Below are 16,868 nucleotides of genomic sequence, written 5' to 3' on the forward strand. Positions count from 1 at the left end.
GCTAAAGTCAGCCATATAACAGCACTAACAAACATGGAGTCATTTTGCATTTTAAAACAAAATGTCAGATGGCAGGCTTAGGTTAACCATTGTTTTTTATAAAACATCTGAGATCATTAGGATTTTCTAGAAGCTTGCCAGGTTGACCACCACTTCAAATACTCTTTAATCTTAAAATGACAAATAACCGAAAATAGGCCACGGTTTCTACAAGCTTACAATGCTTCGAAGCACGACGTGCTGTAAGCTTGGCGTGCGGTGCATGGCATGCTTTCAATGAAGACTTCTATTAAATCCAAATGACTGAAATCGTCGTAGTGACTGACGACTTTAATCCATGCAATCAAAAGCGTTCTAATCTGTTCTTCCGACCGGCTTGAACGTCAACATTCATTCTCTCGATCGCCATTCATTCATTCTCACTACACTCATGCTGCTGAAGCTGATGTGGAACACCTCCTCACTGACAGCCACCTGAGCATCTAGAACAATGTGGAACACCTCCACACTGACAGCCACCTGAGCATCTAGAACAGTGTGGAACACCTCCTCACTGACAGCCACCTGAGCATCTAGAACAGTGTGGAACACCTCCACACTGACAGCCACCTGAGCATCTAGAACAATGTGGAACACCTCCACACTGACAGCCACCTGAGCATCTAGAACAGTGTGGAACACCTCCACACTGACAGCCACCTGAGCATCTAGAACAGTGTGGAACACCTCCACACTGACAGCCACCTGAGCATCTAGAACAGTGTGGAACACCTCCACACTGACAGCCACCTGAGCATCTAGAACAATGTGGAACACCTCCACACTGACAGCCACCTGAGCATCTAGAACAGTGTGGAACACCTCCACACTGACAGCCACCTGAGCATCTAGAACAGTGTGGAACACCTCCACACTGACAGCCACCTGAGCATCTAGAACAGTGTGGAACACCTCCACACTGACAGCCACCTGAGCATCTAGAACAGTGGTTCCCAAACCATTTTGGTCGAGACCCAAAAGAGAGATTAGACGTTTACCCGGGACCCGAAATAGTGAAAATAGCTGATCTACAAGCTCACTACGCTGCGCTACGCATTTTTGATTAATTTATGGAAATTAGAAAAAAAATAATAATAAGAGAATATTTACTCGCGACCCATAGAAATTGGTTTGTGAACCAGTGATCTATGTATAGGAGACGGAGGGCTCAGGCCCGTGCTGGATGATCACCATGACAGGCCTCCAGTCCGGGCCATTAGAGCACGCAGCCGTGACACCGTGACCCATGCCTGGTTCAACCAGGCGTATGTATGAATGAATACATGTACATGTCCGACCAACCACCCCAGCTGACCAGCCGACCAGCTGACTCCAACTGCGCTGCTGCAGCCCCGATGGCACTCTTTGCTACATCACATGGCAGGGAAGAGGTAGGTGCTTGACATTTTCATGTCAAGCACCTCCAAGTGTATTATGGCTTGTTATGGCAATAGGTGTTTTAGGCTGCAGACGCCCCATCTGAAAACATTTTGTGCCAAGAAACCCCCATAAGAGAAGATTGTTTTGGTTAGATTAACAATTCTTTCAACAACAAAAAAATACAGACCCACAAGCTCATAACCCGTCATTCTTATGCATTCTCTAAATTCCAATAGTGAAATGAATTCCATTGCTACTCATTGTTGCTGGGGACCATTGGGGAAGGATTCCCCCTCAGGGACCCCTGGGGGTCCTCGGATCACACTTTGAGAGCCACCGGCTATAAAACAGCCTAATGTTGCTGATCAAAAGTCTAGTTATTCAACGTGACCCTGTGTGACTTTTAGGTCCCGGTCGAGAGCAGATCAGATTAGCATCTGACTGGCCCCAGGCCATCTATTTCGGACTGGCCCCAGGCCATCTAATTCTCCCCGTCTGCCTCAATCTGACCTGGGCATTTTCCAAAAGCTCTCTGCCTCTCTCTCAGCTGCAGGCAACAACAACCTATTAATAACTGGATGACTCAACGGATCATAACCTACTGTATACTTTGATAAGAAACACTACTGGTGGTATTCAGAAGCATACGAGGCAACCCGCTAGCGATATATTAGGCTGCGCAATGTATGTACGGCTGCGACAGTTAATCACAGTGTCGATTCAATCGATTTAACATATACCAATAATTGATCATTTATTCAAATAATCGATCCCTTATGCCAAAACCTTTCAATAATATGTAAAGAAAACCTCATAAATTGTGAAAACAGTCAATGTTCACACACATTTTCACTAGACTTAGGTGGTCAATCAATAGCATAATGTGACTGTATTTGCACATTGTGTGTATTGTGTCCATGTGAATTTGCATATGTGACTGTAGGTACAGTATGTGCATTTCCACGTCCGCTTGCAAGTGTGATTGTACGTGCACTTGTGCATGTCCATGTGTGCTTAGTGCATCAGCTGAATGCCCGGTGGCGAGGAATTCATTGATTGTTAAAGTGACGTCAGTTCAAAAGGTCACACAATAACCAGCCAATTGCACGCGTATGCACACACACCAGCTACACAAGCACCGGCCACACACACACACCAGCCACACACAACACAACACAACACAACGACAGACAGACAGACAGACAGACAGACAGACAGACAGACAGACAGACAGACAGACAGACAGACAGACAGACACACAGACACACAGACAGACACACAGACAGACACACGCACATACACAAACCCACCTGCTGACTTCACCACAGAGTCACCTTACAGTTCAAATGGTACCCTGAATATCCAAAACATCTGAGGTACTCGTGGGAGTGTAAACAGTTCGCCTGCTGAGTGTGTTTCAGTGGTGTTTGGAGCCAGCAGTCACGACACGGCAGACAGACACACGCCACTCGCTCAATAAAGCCGCATCAACTATCAAACATTTTCCAATCCTCTCTTCCACAGTTGTCCGACTCCCCCCTCGTCCGTCCCAATCGTATGTCCATGAAATAAGCATCCAGGGGGCAGAGAACAAGCGGGACCTCCCGAGAGCAGCAGCGCTGGCTGGAGCTCCTGAATTACATCCACCAGACCCACGGGATCTGAACACAATGCGAGAGGCTGAGAGAAGTGTGTGTGTGTGTGTGTGTGTGTGTGTGTGTGTGAGTGGGTGTGTGTTGTGTGTCAGTGTCTACGGGGCGGAGTTGTTCCCAGAGTCCGTGCTCATGGTTCTTGTATCCCGTAAGTTCTCCATTACATCCAGAGGAAAAAAAAACAGGAGAACCGGCATTTCTTCATTTTTCCTCACCGTTCCATTCTTTCCTTGAAAAAACTAAAACTAAAGAAGGAGCATTCGCTGGCTCTGAATGAAAAGGTGGTCCTCCCCCCCCCCCCTTTCAGGCAATTAAGTCAAGTTGAAGTGTAGGGCCGAACACAAAAGATGGTCTGGGGAGAAGAGGGTCGCAAAATATACGAATGAAGTCCAACTTTGTGTGGCGTAGGTGTGCAACAGTTAATCGGAGGGGGAAAAAGTGATTTAATCGATAACAAAAAATTTGGATAAGTGATAATTGAATACAATCATTTATTAATAATCGACTCCTGATTTGGACTGTAGGTGAAATAAATTTCCAAATATTTCAAAATAGCCGCAACAACGTGTCAATTAATAAAAATTTAAAACGTAATCAATAGAAAAAAACCATTAAGGAAATAATCGATAGCTGCAGCCCTGCACGCTGTGACCCAGCCGCTCCCGTGGAAGAATGCTAGGATCTCTGGCGCCCGCCTGCTCTCCTGCTCTCCAGTCCTGCCCCCTCGCTGCCTCTCTCGCCTGCCTGCCCGCTTGCTGGCTGGCTGGCTGGCTCACATGGCCAGGGTGTAGCGCAGCGAACCCGTTGATGTGCATGTCTCTAACTTCTTCAGACCACTACGGCTCTCACTGCCCCGGGGCCACGCAAGAGGCACTGGGGGAGGAGTCCGTATCATGGAGTGTGTGTGTGTGTGTGTGTGTGTGAGAGAAGCAAGAGTGCGTTTAAAAGAATTAGTGTACACATGCAAGGTATGTGCGTGTATGTTTGTGCGTGTGTGTGAGAGAGAAAGTCATTGTGCAGGAAGATAAAGGAGAGAGCTAGAGAAAAAATAGAGCAAGTATGTGTGTGTAAGAGACAAGTGGTACGCATGGCATGCAAGTGGGTGTACACTTGGACACGTGTGTCTGTGTGTTTGTGTGTGTCTGTGTATTACTATACTTGTGAGTGCCAAAGCAAATGTCCCCACAATTACAATGTGGACTCAAAAACAGCGAAATTGGAGAAATGGACATTGTGCGGACAATGTTTCTGGTCTTCACAAGAAAAATGGTTGTTTGATTAGGATTAGGAAAAGATTCAGTTTGGGGTTAGGATTAGACGGGTGCATGCCAGGTTAGAGCAGTGGTTCCCAAACATGTTCATGTTAAGGACCCCCAAATTGACTCTAATTAGCCCACAGACTCCCATTTGAAGAGATATAACAGGAATCCCCCCATAAGAGGAGATTTTGTACATTGTACATAGTCTACATATACCCCTATTTAATGGCATTTGTTGACCACAATTTATAATGTTAAAATCCATGTTAATTTAACTGGACCCTAATGGGTTAATTTGGTTCCATTTGTACACTCTCAGAGTTCCATTTGTACACTCTCAGAGTTATAGACCCTTAAGGGTCCATTTGGTTTCAAACTATCATTTAGCTGGGGACCCCCTGGAACTGCCCCAAGGACCCCTGGGGGTCCCCGGAACCCACTTTGGGAACCACTGGGTTAGAACACCGAAAATAGTCAGTCTACATCTACAAGCTCACGACCATTTGCATGTAGATTTGCTTCATAAGTGTTAGGGCAAAAAAAAGAAAGGCAATGAATTTTAGAAAATGCCATTCATAAATGTGCTCTTCTTAAAATGTTGCTGTCCTGACAAGTACAGGAATACAAACGTGTGTGTGTGTGTGTGTGTGTGTGTGACGGTAGGGCATTAAGCAACTAATGCCGATTTTGTAGGCCTCAAGATCAGGTAGATTATAGTTATAGTCACCAATGTACACAGTTTTTGAATGTACAAATATTTATTTTACATAATAGGTAGTTAAACAACTAGTCGACTAGTAAACTAGGCAACTAGTCAACTAGTAAAAATGACTAGAAGCGAATGCGTGTGGTTGGTTGGTAAGTGAGGTCTAGAATGCAATGAATTGCTATCAGTTAACCCATTCTGACCGGGCACCCATTTTGGTGTTAGCATCATGTTATGCTTTACCTATTGAAAAATAGCAGATCTACAAGCTCATATCGCGCCACCGAGTGGCGCGCTACGAGCTTGTAGGTCTGCTATTTTTGAAAAATCGAAGAACGACTGACATTTTTTTAAATCTGATCTCAGGTCAGAATGGGTTCATCAGACCAGTGTGTGTCCAGTGGAAACCTCGTATGAATCAGGTCAGAATGGGTTAAGACAGCCGCTGCAGGGCTGATCTCTACTGGTCCACCATAATCAAACAAATGCACATTCAAACGTGCACACACGCGCACATGCACACACACACACACACACACACACACACACACACACACACACACACACACACACACACTCTCAATAGGCTCTTATGTAGTCTAATGACCCATGACGCCTTGCAGTAAATGCAAGGCATCTATAGACTATAATCGCTGTTGTCAGGCAGAAACATCCTCATATTCTAACGTTTTGAGCTTTTTCCATAAATTGGTCATATTACGAGATTACAGCGCCACACAGAAGCATCCAAAGCAGCAGATCCACAAGCGACACGTTTCGAGCTTTTGCTATTTCTTTTGCTAAAGCATAACATAATGCCAACACCAGAAGGGGTTTCCCACCCAAAATGGGTTCATCAATCAGTGGCACTAAATAACGAACCTAGCATCTATCTAAATAACATGATGTCTAATTCACAACATTTGTGGTTGAGAAAACAGATCAAGAAACCAAAACACGAGAACGAAGACATGTCTGCATTGTAGCCGTAATATCTTGGTTTAGTGACTACTAGCATCAATCGAAAGAAAAGGTGTCATGAAAAGGTAACAGCTAGCGGGTGAGATGGAGTCTGGAGGCTCAGTTCTGACTGCAATTGGAAGTTTATACTGTCAGGGAGCCAAAGGGGGAGAAGAGTATGGAGTCCTTGTTCGAGGTGGATTAGGCTAGGTTCAGTCAGCTTTCCTCTGTGAGCTGATCTGAGTGAAACGGGAGTGGTTGTAGGGTTGGATAAGGCCTTGAAGGTATGGGGTGGTGCCATGCCTTTGGTTGCCAACATCAGTGTTTTGTACTCGGTGTGGGCAGCCGCCAGGAGCCAAGGAAGGGAGCGGAGAAGACAGGAGACACCAATATATTGGCTGTTTGAAGCTTAGAGTATATATATTAATAGAGACGGCACCGGATTTCTCCTCCCATCCACTTGCATTAACCCATTTTTTAAAATGTCTTCTACATCCTGACAGTTTTCTGAAAAAGCTACGTTTCTATGTCAGTCGTTCTTTGATTTTTCAAAAATAGCAGATCTACAAGCTCGTAGCGTGCCACTCGGTGGTGCGCTATGAGCTTGTAGATCTGCTATTTTCCAATAGCTAAAGCATAACATAATGCTAACACCAAAAGGGGTTCCCGCCCAAAATGGGTTAAGTTGCTCTAAAGCGCATGAGGCGATTTCACTCCTCCTTCCGGGTAGGAACAGAGTGCATTCTGGGATTGATTGGCCCAAACACATCAACGCTCGCTGGCTGTTGACTATCATTGCACGCGTTCACGCATGAAACAGCGTTCGCGTGTCATCATGAACGTACGCAATGATAGTCAACGGACCAGCGCGTTCATGTGTTTGGGCCAGCGCTGCAATACCACATTTTAAAGTTACTGCAGCAGTCAAACGTTGAGATGACTGAGACATGGATAGAGATCTGGGCATATACTCCCGGGTAAAGAAGGGTCTGATCCTTCGAATGTTATAAACTGTAGACCTTTTCGATCAACTCCAAATCTCTTCTGCGAAAAGCTGCCGATCCACAAGTCACAAAGCAACTCGTTTTGCCCAAGAACAGGGACGCTATAAATAGGGTTCATGTGGTTAATGCTTTCTACCTGCATGTGGTTGAACCAGCTGAACGGAGCAGCATGCCAGCGACGGGGCAGATACACTTTAGAAGAAGAGACCCATTGTTCTGCAACCCACAGAAGCAGCTGAAGTGCATTTTGCATTTATATTGTAATGAGTGTCCTTGGTGTCAGACGGTGCTCTTAAGTATTCATAACTGGCAGACGAACGTTAACCTCCATGTCACTCTTGCACTTTCAAACTACTAAATATTAGATAAATCTCTTTGCATTGGCTTGTTAAAAAGTTACCCAAAGTGTATCTGAGCATGCTGGTTATTTGTTTCCTCCAACACTTGCCTGCTTCTCAATAGTGCTGCAATTATCAATTATTTTCTCATTGATTAGTGTATCGATTATGTTTTTGATTAATCAAATAATCGACAATCATGTTTTTTATATTTAAAGAAGTTGTGTTGTGAGCTTGCAGATCGGCTATTTGTATAAATTTTCACCTTTTTGCCTATAATGACGTGCCCAAAAGAGGTGCTCTTGATGATTTTTTCTTTTTTTTTTGAGTGGTGCAGCCACTCCAATGCACAGCAATGTGTGTCCCTATGTATGTTTAGGGTACCAACAGATGACAAAGTAGTGCTGTTGAGCTTCACACACACACACACACACACACACACACACACACACACAGGCCAGGGAGGAGGGCTTGTACAGTACAGTATACTATAGTACAGTCGTTTTTTTTCCTTCATTTTCCTTTCCATTTGGACACCAACTGTTGGTGTCCAAATGGGGAAGTAGACGGTTCTTCCGGGTGCTTCAAAACGCCACTGAGCAACTTCCATCGAAATGAATAGTTCCCTCTATCTGACTGACCTGTAGCACGTGGTGTCGGAGCAGGGGTTGTGCACGCGCACGATGATGAAGACGTGCTGGAAGTGGGAGCGGATGGTCTTGGGGGTGAAGGGGTGAGCGCCGGGCTCCTGGAACACGATGGTCACGATGTCGTTCCCAATGTGACGCTTCCTCAGCAGCTGGATGGGTGACAACGCAATGGAAGCTTGTGTTAACGTTGTCATTCTTAACCTTCTTCACTTCAAGGACCCCCAGTTTGATAGGGTTTAACCCTGATGATTTAAGACCCGAGGCTGATTCTACAAATGCCTTCTAAATAGGTAGTTCTCACACTTTCAAGATTTCTAAAACATTTCAGAAATAGCGGGGGCACAAAGTGACGCGCTGTGAGCTTGTATATCTGCTATTTTTGAATAGCTAAAGAAATCTAAAATGACACAGATGCTTTCCCGGGTTTTAACGGGTTGATTTAACTCAAGGAAAGTACAAAACATTGTGTACACTCCCAGAGTTAAACATTGTGTACACTCCCAGAGTTAAACATTGTGTACACTCCCAGAGTTACGGACCCATAAACCGTCCCTTAGGACCCCTGGTCCCTTAGGACCCAAATGGACGCCACTGACAATGTTCTGACAAATGGACGCCACTGACAATAAAATATGACAGCTAAAGCCACAAAATGACGTGTCATGAACGTTGCATTCAGTCACACATTTTCCCCGTCGGCCACATCTCATATCAGAGATTCCTTTAAATGACTTAATCTATAGTCTTGTGTTGCTGTTGGCACATGGCTGGCACCCGAAACCAAACACATCGCTATTTCATTTCCTGGCATGCCATATGTTGTCATTAGGCAGAAACCTCTTATCTCCTTATTGTAACTTTTATAACCCATTCTGACCGGGCACCCATTTTGGTGTTAGCATCATGTTATGCTTTACCTATTGAAAAATAGCAGATCTACAAGCTCATATCGCGCCACCGAGTGGCGCGATACGAGCTTGTAGGTCTGCTATTTTTGAAAAATCGAAGAACGACTGACATTTTTAGAATCTGATCTCAGGTCAGAATGGGTTCATCAGACCAGTGTGTGTCCCAGTGGAAACCTCGTATGAATCTGATCTCAGGTCAGAATGGGTTAATGAATGCGTTACTTGATCATACTGTACTACGACGTCACACAAAAGCATCAACAGTAGCAGATCCGCAAGCTCGAAATCGAGCTTGTCAATCTGCTACTTTTGCTACTTTGAATATATGAGGTTTATATGAGGTTTCTGGCCGACACAGACGAGATATAAATATAGCTCAAACCTAAAAACTACACAGATGCTTTCCCACTTTTAACGGGTTAAAAGGCTTTTAATCTTTAGTCACGTGTTGCTGTTGGCACACCGCAGGCCGAAACCAAAACAAAACACATCAGTCTTTCAATTCCTGGCATGCCACACATATCTATGTTGGTTATTCCACACAGAGCTATTAATCAGGTTACCTGCTGCTTGTTGTTGGGCGTGTAGGGTAGAAGTGTGGACACGTGGAACATGATCTCGTAGTCCTTGTATGCCGTGTACAGGGAGTGGGTGCCTGTCGAATCAGCTGCAGGGAGGGGAGGTAAGATATAGCGACACAACGTTAGAATAGCCGCCAGTGGTGGAGAAAGGACTCCATTGTTTCACTTAAGTAAAAAGTACCAATACTGCAATGCAGAACTACTCCGCTACAAGTAAAAGTACATTTTTGGTATCAAAATGTACTTAAAGTATCAAAAGTAGAACGTACTCACTATACAGAATGCGCCATTTCAAGTGTACTATTGAATTATTGTATTAAAAAGTGCTTTTGACAAAACCAGCTAACTCCGTTGGACCCGCAAATGGTCTGCTAAAGCAGCCAACTCCACACCCTCTCCCCCTCTCATGCAAGTATCTGACAATATATACAGACAGGCATAATGTTACTGTCCATGTTACTGTTACTACCTTACATTGATCCCAGCCGGAACACACTCAATTGATTGATCATTAAAATGTAGCATTGACCAAGCATTGACCACTTAATTAAGTGGTCAGATGGCCGTGGACGCTTTTGAGCTGCTCAAAATGTTACTCGCATAAATGTCCGTAGACAAGTGAAATAGAACACTTATGATTTGTGCAGCTTCATTCGCAGACTGCACATCGCTGTGTATAGTAATTTACTATCCATATAGCTAAAGATTGGACAGGGAGGCCACGCGCTTATTATTAGACCGCCTCATCTTTCTTGGTACAGGATGCAGTTTCCTCCTAACCCAAACAACCATAAGACTAAAGACAGTGTGCTGTGGATCCATGTCAGCCCTTATGAAATGGCGCTAAAGCAGTAACGCACGCGACGACAACGCCATTGATTTCCATCACGCAGCCTGTAAACGGAGACCTTTGGCCCACATGGCAGCCGTGCAGGGTGGAAACCCGTTGTGTCACTAGTCTGAGCCAAAGTATTTACATCTTATAGTTCCAGGCCATGCGGGCGGCTGGACTACAATACCATGAACCGCAAATTATATACCACGGCACGCTTTGCAAAACATCCAAGCAAACTGATATGTTAGCTTTCATTTGGGTTTGTGTATTGAATGTTGTTGTTGTGTGTATTTTTTACTATGATCTGGCTGCAAACCAATTTCCCGCAAGGGACAATAAAGCTAACATTGAACCTTGAACCTTGTGTGTGGACAACCAACACAGCCTAAAATAACCAGAAGTATTTGCTTCTAGGGCTGGGCGACATGCCTTCAAATTAATATCGCAGTTATTCCATAGGGTTGCCTCGATTATGATTAAAGAACAATTGTAAAAAATAAAGAATGAAGTGAAAATAGCTCACAACACACCACGATGGGACGTAGGCTACTGCACATCGGCTAGTTCTATAAGCCAACATTGTAGCAATGAAAACTATTTACAAGAGCTTGTGCCTAAATTGGATTCATTGGATCATAGATTTTTTTTCCCCTCCATTTTGTGAGAAGTATCACTTTTGGACACCGACAGCAGCAATACAGGACGAGGTTAACCCATTCTGACCTGAGATCAGATTCATACGAGGTTTCCACTGGACACACACACTGGTCTGATGAACCCATTCTGACCTGAGATCAGATTCTAAAAATGTCAGTCGTTCTTCGATTTTTCAAAAAATAGCAGACCTACAAGCTCGTATCGCGCCACTCGGTGGCGCGCTACGAGCTTGTAGATCTGCTATTTTTCAATAGCTAAAGCATAACATGATGCTAACACCAAAAGGGGTTCCCGGTCAGAATGGGTTAAAGGAAATATTAGACAGAAATCTTGCAAGGCCCAAGTGAACGTGGCAGGCTGGGCCCAATGCTGCAAATTAAGTCAAGTGCTTTATGGGATTAAGGAAAGTAGCGTAAAGGGCAAATTATGCATCTTCTCTGTCGGGTGGAAACCTCTGTTACTTCTCAGGATTCAAATTCAAAAACGGTAAAAAAGTAGCAGATCTACAAGCTTGAAGGCTGTCATATTTTAAGGCTACAATGCTTTTGTGTGACGCTGTAGATTTGTAGAATGATCAAGTATAGGGCTTTAATTTACTGGGAAAACACAACAAGTTTAAATATGGAGAAAAGAGGTTTCTGCCCGACTGCATCAATATGACGTAACATGTAAAGGCTCAGCTGGCTGTCACGTTTCACTGTCTTCTTAGTGTGCCATGGTAAAGTCACCCTATAACCACTTAAAGCTGAGCATCCGTATAGTGGGGAAAGCTTTCACAGAAAATAAATCGGCTATTTTCTGCAAAGATTATAACAATCTGGGTCGCCAGGGTCCCCATTTGGATTCCCAGATAAATTAGTTAACTGTTTAAGTGCCAGGGACCAGGGACGTCTTATGGACGTCTTTGCAATGGGTGCCACGGGCGTTAAGACGTCCTCCCTTGGGAATTAAAAAAAATAATAATCACATGACCCCAAGTTCTAGACCTCCAGTTCTAGGCTAAACCGAAAGGGGGGGGGGGCCTCGCGTATTTTTTTTATTATTTCCACACAACTAAGTTCCACATAACTAAGTTATATTAATGATATAGTTCAATGTTGGAAATGAGTGGTATCCCCCTTTCCAATGTGGAATCATTTCACAAAAGATTTGACAATACGAAGCTTCTCCTATATGTGTATACAGTATGTGCGTGTGTGTGTGTGTGTGTGTGTGTGTGTGTGTGTGTGTGTGTGTTTGTGTGTGTGTCTAATTACTCTTGGTGTCCAGCTGGGCGCGGTACTTGGTGAAACCCTTTAGTCGCACTTTGTCCCCCAGCAGCTGGAGGAAGTCCTCCAGGGCGGGGCCCGCATTCTCGTTGTTGTACATCTCCTCCTCGGTGCTCTGTCCCGCTCTGCAGTACATCACCCCCACCTTCACCTGGAAGCTCAGCTACGCACACGCACAGAAGTGTTGATTTTGACAGCAAAATTTTGATTTAGTTTTAGTCAGTCTTTTGAATAACATTTCATTTAGTTTGAGTCATATTTTAGTCATATGAAATGTTTTAGTGTTAGTCTGGTTTTAGACTAAATCTACAGTTGATTTTATTTGGACAGAAATGCATTTGAAATGTTCTATACCCCTTGTTCATCCAGTTTCATCAGCTGCTCTGTGACCTTGGGCGTGTTGAGGGCCAGTCTGAGACAGGACACATCCAGCTCTGGGAGCAGGTACTCCAACACCTCCTTGACGGGCAGTCCCCGGGTGGTCCCGTGCTTAGCCGTGGAGGGCACACAGTCCTCCAGGACGGACCCTCGGAGCGTGGTCAGCTGCACGCATGGAGACAAAGAAAAAACAACAAAACAACAAAAAGAAGTGAGAGGAGAAAGAATGTGCCTCAGGAATCTCTGCTAGCCTTTGAACTGTCTTGGAGATGAAACACGCCGATAAGAGAGGGTGAAACATGTCAGGACTAGACGAGAAACAGAAAAACAAGTGGGTTTTTTTAAAGAGTAATTCCATCTTCTAGTTTTTGCCCTCAACCCAGTAAATAACCCTTCTAACTTTTTTGTGCCAAGGATGCCCCAAATTGATACTGTACTGTATGTATTAGGCTCCGGACACTCATCTGAAAATGTATTGCGTCAGGGACCCCCAGAAGAGAAGATTTATGTAAATAAATAATAATAATATAATGACACATGCAAGTAACTGACAAAACTGACAAATAAATAAATAAGGTTTTCTTCATTTTCTGAAAAATGTATTGTTTTTTCATTTCCAGAAAGAAAAAAGGTTTTGGACTTGGAACGTTTCTTTCCGACAGCAGAGATATAGATTTTTACTTTTGCAGCAATACCACAATATAGAAATACTCTGTTGCAATACCACAATATAGAAATACTCTGTTGCAAGTAAAAAGCTTGTATTCAAAATCGTAAAAGTATTGTCATCAAAATTAGGACCAAAAGTAATAACAACTCAGTGTGCAGAATGTTCCATTTCCATTCAGTTTTTTCCCTTCCAAAATGTGTCAATGTTTCGTACATAGCAGATCTACAAGCTCCACTATTCTCTAATAGTAAGTGGTTAAGGTATGTGTTTTGTAAAACAAATTACAATCTAAATCGGCAAAGTTATTAGGTTAATAGATTTAGAAAATTCTCTAATAATTGTAGCGTAGTAAAAAGAACAATATTTGCCTCTGATAAGTAGATGAAGTATAAACAATATAAAAATAAAATACTAAAGTACAGAAAATATACCTCAAAAGAAGTAAATGTACTTAGTTACTTTCCACCACTGAGGGTAGGTGGGGGTGTTGCACACGCACACACACACAAACACACACACACACACACACACACACACAGGGTGTGCATTGTGCATGCTTTCAGGGAGTCAACTCAATCACTAGGCTATCATATGCAGCTGGAACGGACGCACACTTTCTCTCCTGCCGGCCCCGGGTGGGCGAGCCTCTGACAATGGAGCTGTGTTCTCCAGGTCTGGGGTGTGTGTGTGTGTGTGTGTGTGTGTGTGTGTGTGTGTGTGTGTGTGTGTTGGGGGGCTGATGGGGGACTTTGGTCTGAAGTGCGGAGGTTAAAACACACACACACAAACACACACACACACACACACACACACACACACACACAGTCCAACTTAACCACTTAAGCCCTGTATAATTTGCCATACAGCGACAAAGAGCAAAAAATATCTGATCTACATCTACAACTACAAGCTCACAATGCGTTGCTTGTTGTGAATGTGAACTTACAATTCTGCTATTTCTGGGGGTCGGGGTTAGAATAATGTATCCTATATTAAAATTCCATAGATTGTGGGTTGACGTTGTGTCGACTTCACAACTCGTCTCTATAAGTATAGGGGGTGGAAACCTCATATGTCCAAAACTGCTACTTTGCAGAGTTCAAATTCAAAAACATCAAAAGAAGCAGATCGACTTCATGTCGGTTCGTGTCGCGTTTCAAGCTTGTAGATCTGCCGCTTTTGATACTTTTGTGTGACGCTGTAGTCTGGCATTGGCGTTAATTTACGGAAAAACATACGTTTTTTGCCCGACAAGAGACAAAATATAACATCCAGACCCCGTGGCAGCCGCGGGGGCTTCAATCCACACCAAACTGGGAACAAACACTGTTCAGGGGTCTGGCAGGACAATAGTCGCACCGGGGGCCACATTGTGTAACCCAGTGTACTGCTGCCAGGGGGCCCCCCGGGGCCACACGTTGTGGAGGCACCGCACTGTTGCTCCAATCCACACCACACTTGGCACAGGGGGGTTTGGCATGACAATAGTCACACCAGAGAAGCTAAATTGCACACATATGGGGCACTACGGTCTACAGTAGAGCAGTGTTTAATACTTCAAACGGCCAGCTCCACTAGCTCTACTGGCTCAGTGCAGCATACTAGAGACTAGATCAAATCTTGCCCAAAAATAACGACGACGGGGTTAATGTGGTTGACATTTGTTAGAACAAACAAACCTCAAGGACGCACAAAACCTACACCAAATCGTCTGTGTCGGTGTGGAAGCCTCATATGTCCACGACCAAAACTGTTACTTTTCAGGATTAAAAAACATCAACAGTAGCAGATCGGCAAACTCAAAACGTATGTCACTTCGCTTCGAGCTTACAGATCAGCTTCTTTTGAGGCTTCTGAGTGACAACACAAAGTTAAAATACGGAGATAAGAGGTTTCTGCCTGACGACCTAATAAACAGCCATGGCAAAATGGCAACAGAATCAGGATGACGAGCTACTTCCAAAGGGACGCAGAAGTGAGCTGTGAGGTTGTGTGTGTCAGTGACGGTTGCCTGGGAGGCTGAGGGATGAAGTGTATTCACACAGTGCTGATGTGGTGAGACAGCCCAGGAGCCTCGGGGCTGCTTGCATAACTTCAGCTGGCGGGCAGAAACCTCCTATCTCCATATTCTTTTGGTGTTTTGTTCGTAAAATTAACGTACGTGATGAATCATCACGTACGACGTTAATTTTTATCATCACTGATGATACTTCAGCGGCACACACACACACACACACACACACACACACACACACACACACACACACACACACACACACACACCTCCAGACAACCTGCCTCAGAATAGCCACGGATTCACTGTATTCCAAGAGTACACGACATTTTAACCTATTATTTATTTATTACTGAAACAGACCTCATGTCTCTCTCTTTGCCAGAAATAGACGATCTACAAGCTCACCACGATCGGCTATTTCTGGCCACAATAAGGAAGGATGCTGGGGTGTGAAAGTGAAAATAAGACATCTCTTCTCAAATGCTATACCTCACTATTTCTGTCTGTCCTCGCGTATTCAAAACGAAACGATAATGAACACCACATCGGCCCACTGGCACAGGCTTCTTCAGACTAATGACGTGGTTGTGAGCAGAGAATTAATCCCACTGCACGTTTAAATGGCTGTGGGCGGATAGGGAAGGTTTGTTGTAGCTGGTGTGTGTGTGTGTGGGCAGGAACAGCAGTGGGAAGTAACTAAGTACATTTACTCAAGTATTGTTCTTAAAGGACAACTTCGACCATTTTCAACATAATTTACGTGGTCCTCACTAATGCTCATGGTAAACTGGGACAATTCTTTTCTACGCGGTCTGTGTCTCATAGGAGGGCTGTGGACACTTCAGAAGCCCGCCTATCAGCGGCATCATCATTAGGCTTTTTTTGAGTGGTGCTAACCACTCCTACACGCAGCAATGTGTGTATGTCTCTGTGTCTGTACAGTGCAGTACAGTACAGTACAGTACAGTACAGTACAGTACAGTACAGTACAGTACAGTACAGTACAGTACAGTACAGTACAGTACAGTACAGTACAGTACAGTACAGTACAGTACAGTACAGTACAGTACAGTACAGTACAGTACAGTACCACTTCAGACGGGTCTGATTTTATTATATCGGTTATGTCCCTCAAACATATTTCTAATGGTTTGAGCCTAAATCACCACTCCGTCCATATAAGTCATGTCATTTCTGTCTGGCTTCTAAACCACTTTTAGCTGCAGTACCACAATGTCCTGATGTGGTGGGGGCGCTGTGTATGCAAATCATTTTCTCTGCCACATCGTCATCAGTAATATTTTACTATTATATGCTTTTTTTCCCCTTTCACTCATGTAAAAAAAACAGGTCTACAGTATTACTCGTCAGAGAGTATATTTATACCATGGTATTACTAAGAGAAAGTACCGCAAAGCAAAACGCCCGCAACACTCACATTCAATAAAAGTCTCAAGGTGCACGGCTCAACAATATCATGAAACTGAGAAAACAGCCAGAAGAACACAATAAATGTCCTAGTATAGTTTTATTTACCTCTCCACGGACAGTTCACCATGTTCTGTC

General features: G+C 44.0%; 1 protein-coding gene across 2 annotated transcripts in view; it reads right to left on the bottom strand.

Moving 5' to 3' along the window:
- The window catches only part of LOC308329572 (signal-induced proliferation-associated 1-like protein 1), a 103,439-nt gene that overhangs the window by 38,819 nt on the left and 47,752 nt on the right, over positions 1–16,868 (bottom strand). For both annotated transcript variants that reach the window (XM_080783947.1, XM_080783948.1), the window contains exons 8-11: positions 12,592–12,780; positions 12,226–12,400; positions 9,460–9,563; positions 7,980–8,137 (exon numbers count right to left, since the gene is read on the bottom strand). In XM_080783947.1, the coding sequence (XP_080640073.1) occupies positions 7,980–8,137; positions 9,460–9,563; positions 12,226–12,400; positions 12,592–12,780 (626 nt within the window). The remainder of the gene's footprint in view (positions 1–7,979; positions 8,138–9,459; positions 9,564–12,225; positions 12,401–12,591; positions 12,781–16,868) is intronic.

This window comes from Protomyctophum bolini (assembly GCF_963924005.1).
Source record: "Protomyctophum bolini genome assembly, chromosome: 15".
Lineage (NCBI taxonomy): Eukaryota > Metazoa > Chordata > Actinopteri > Myctophiformes > Myctophidae > Protomyctophum > Protomyctophum bolini.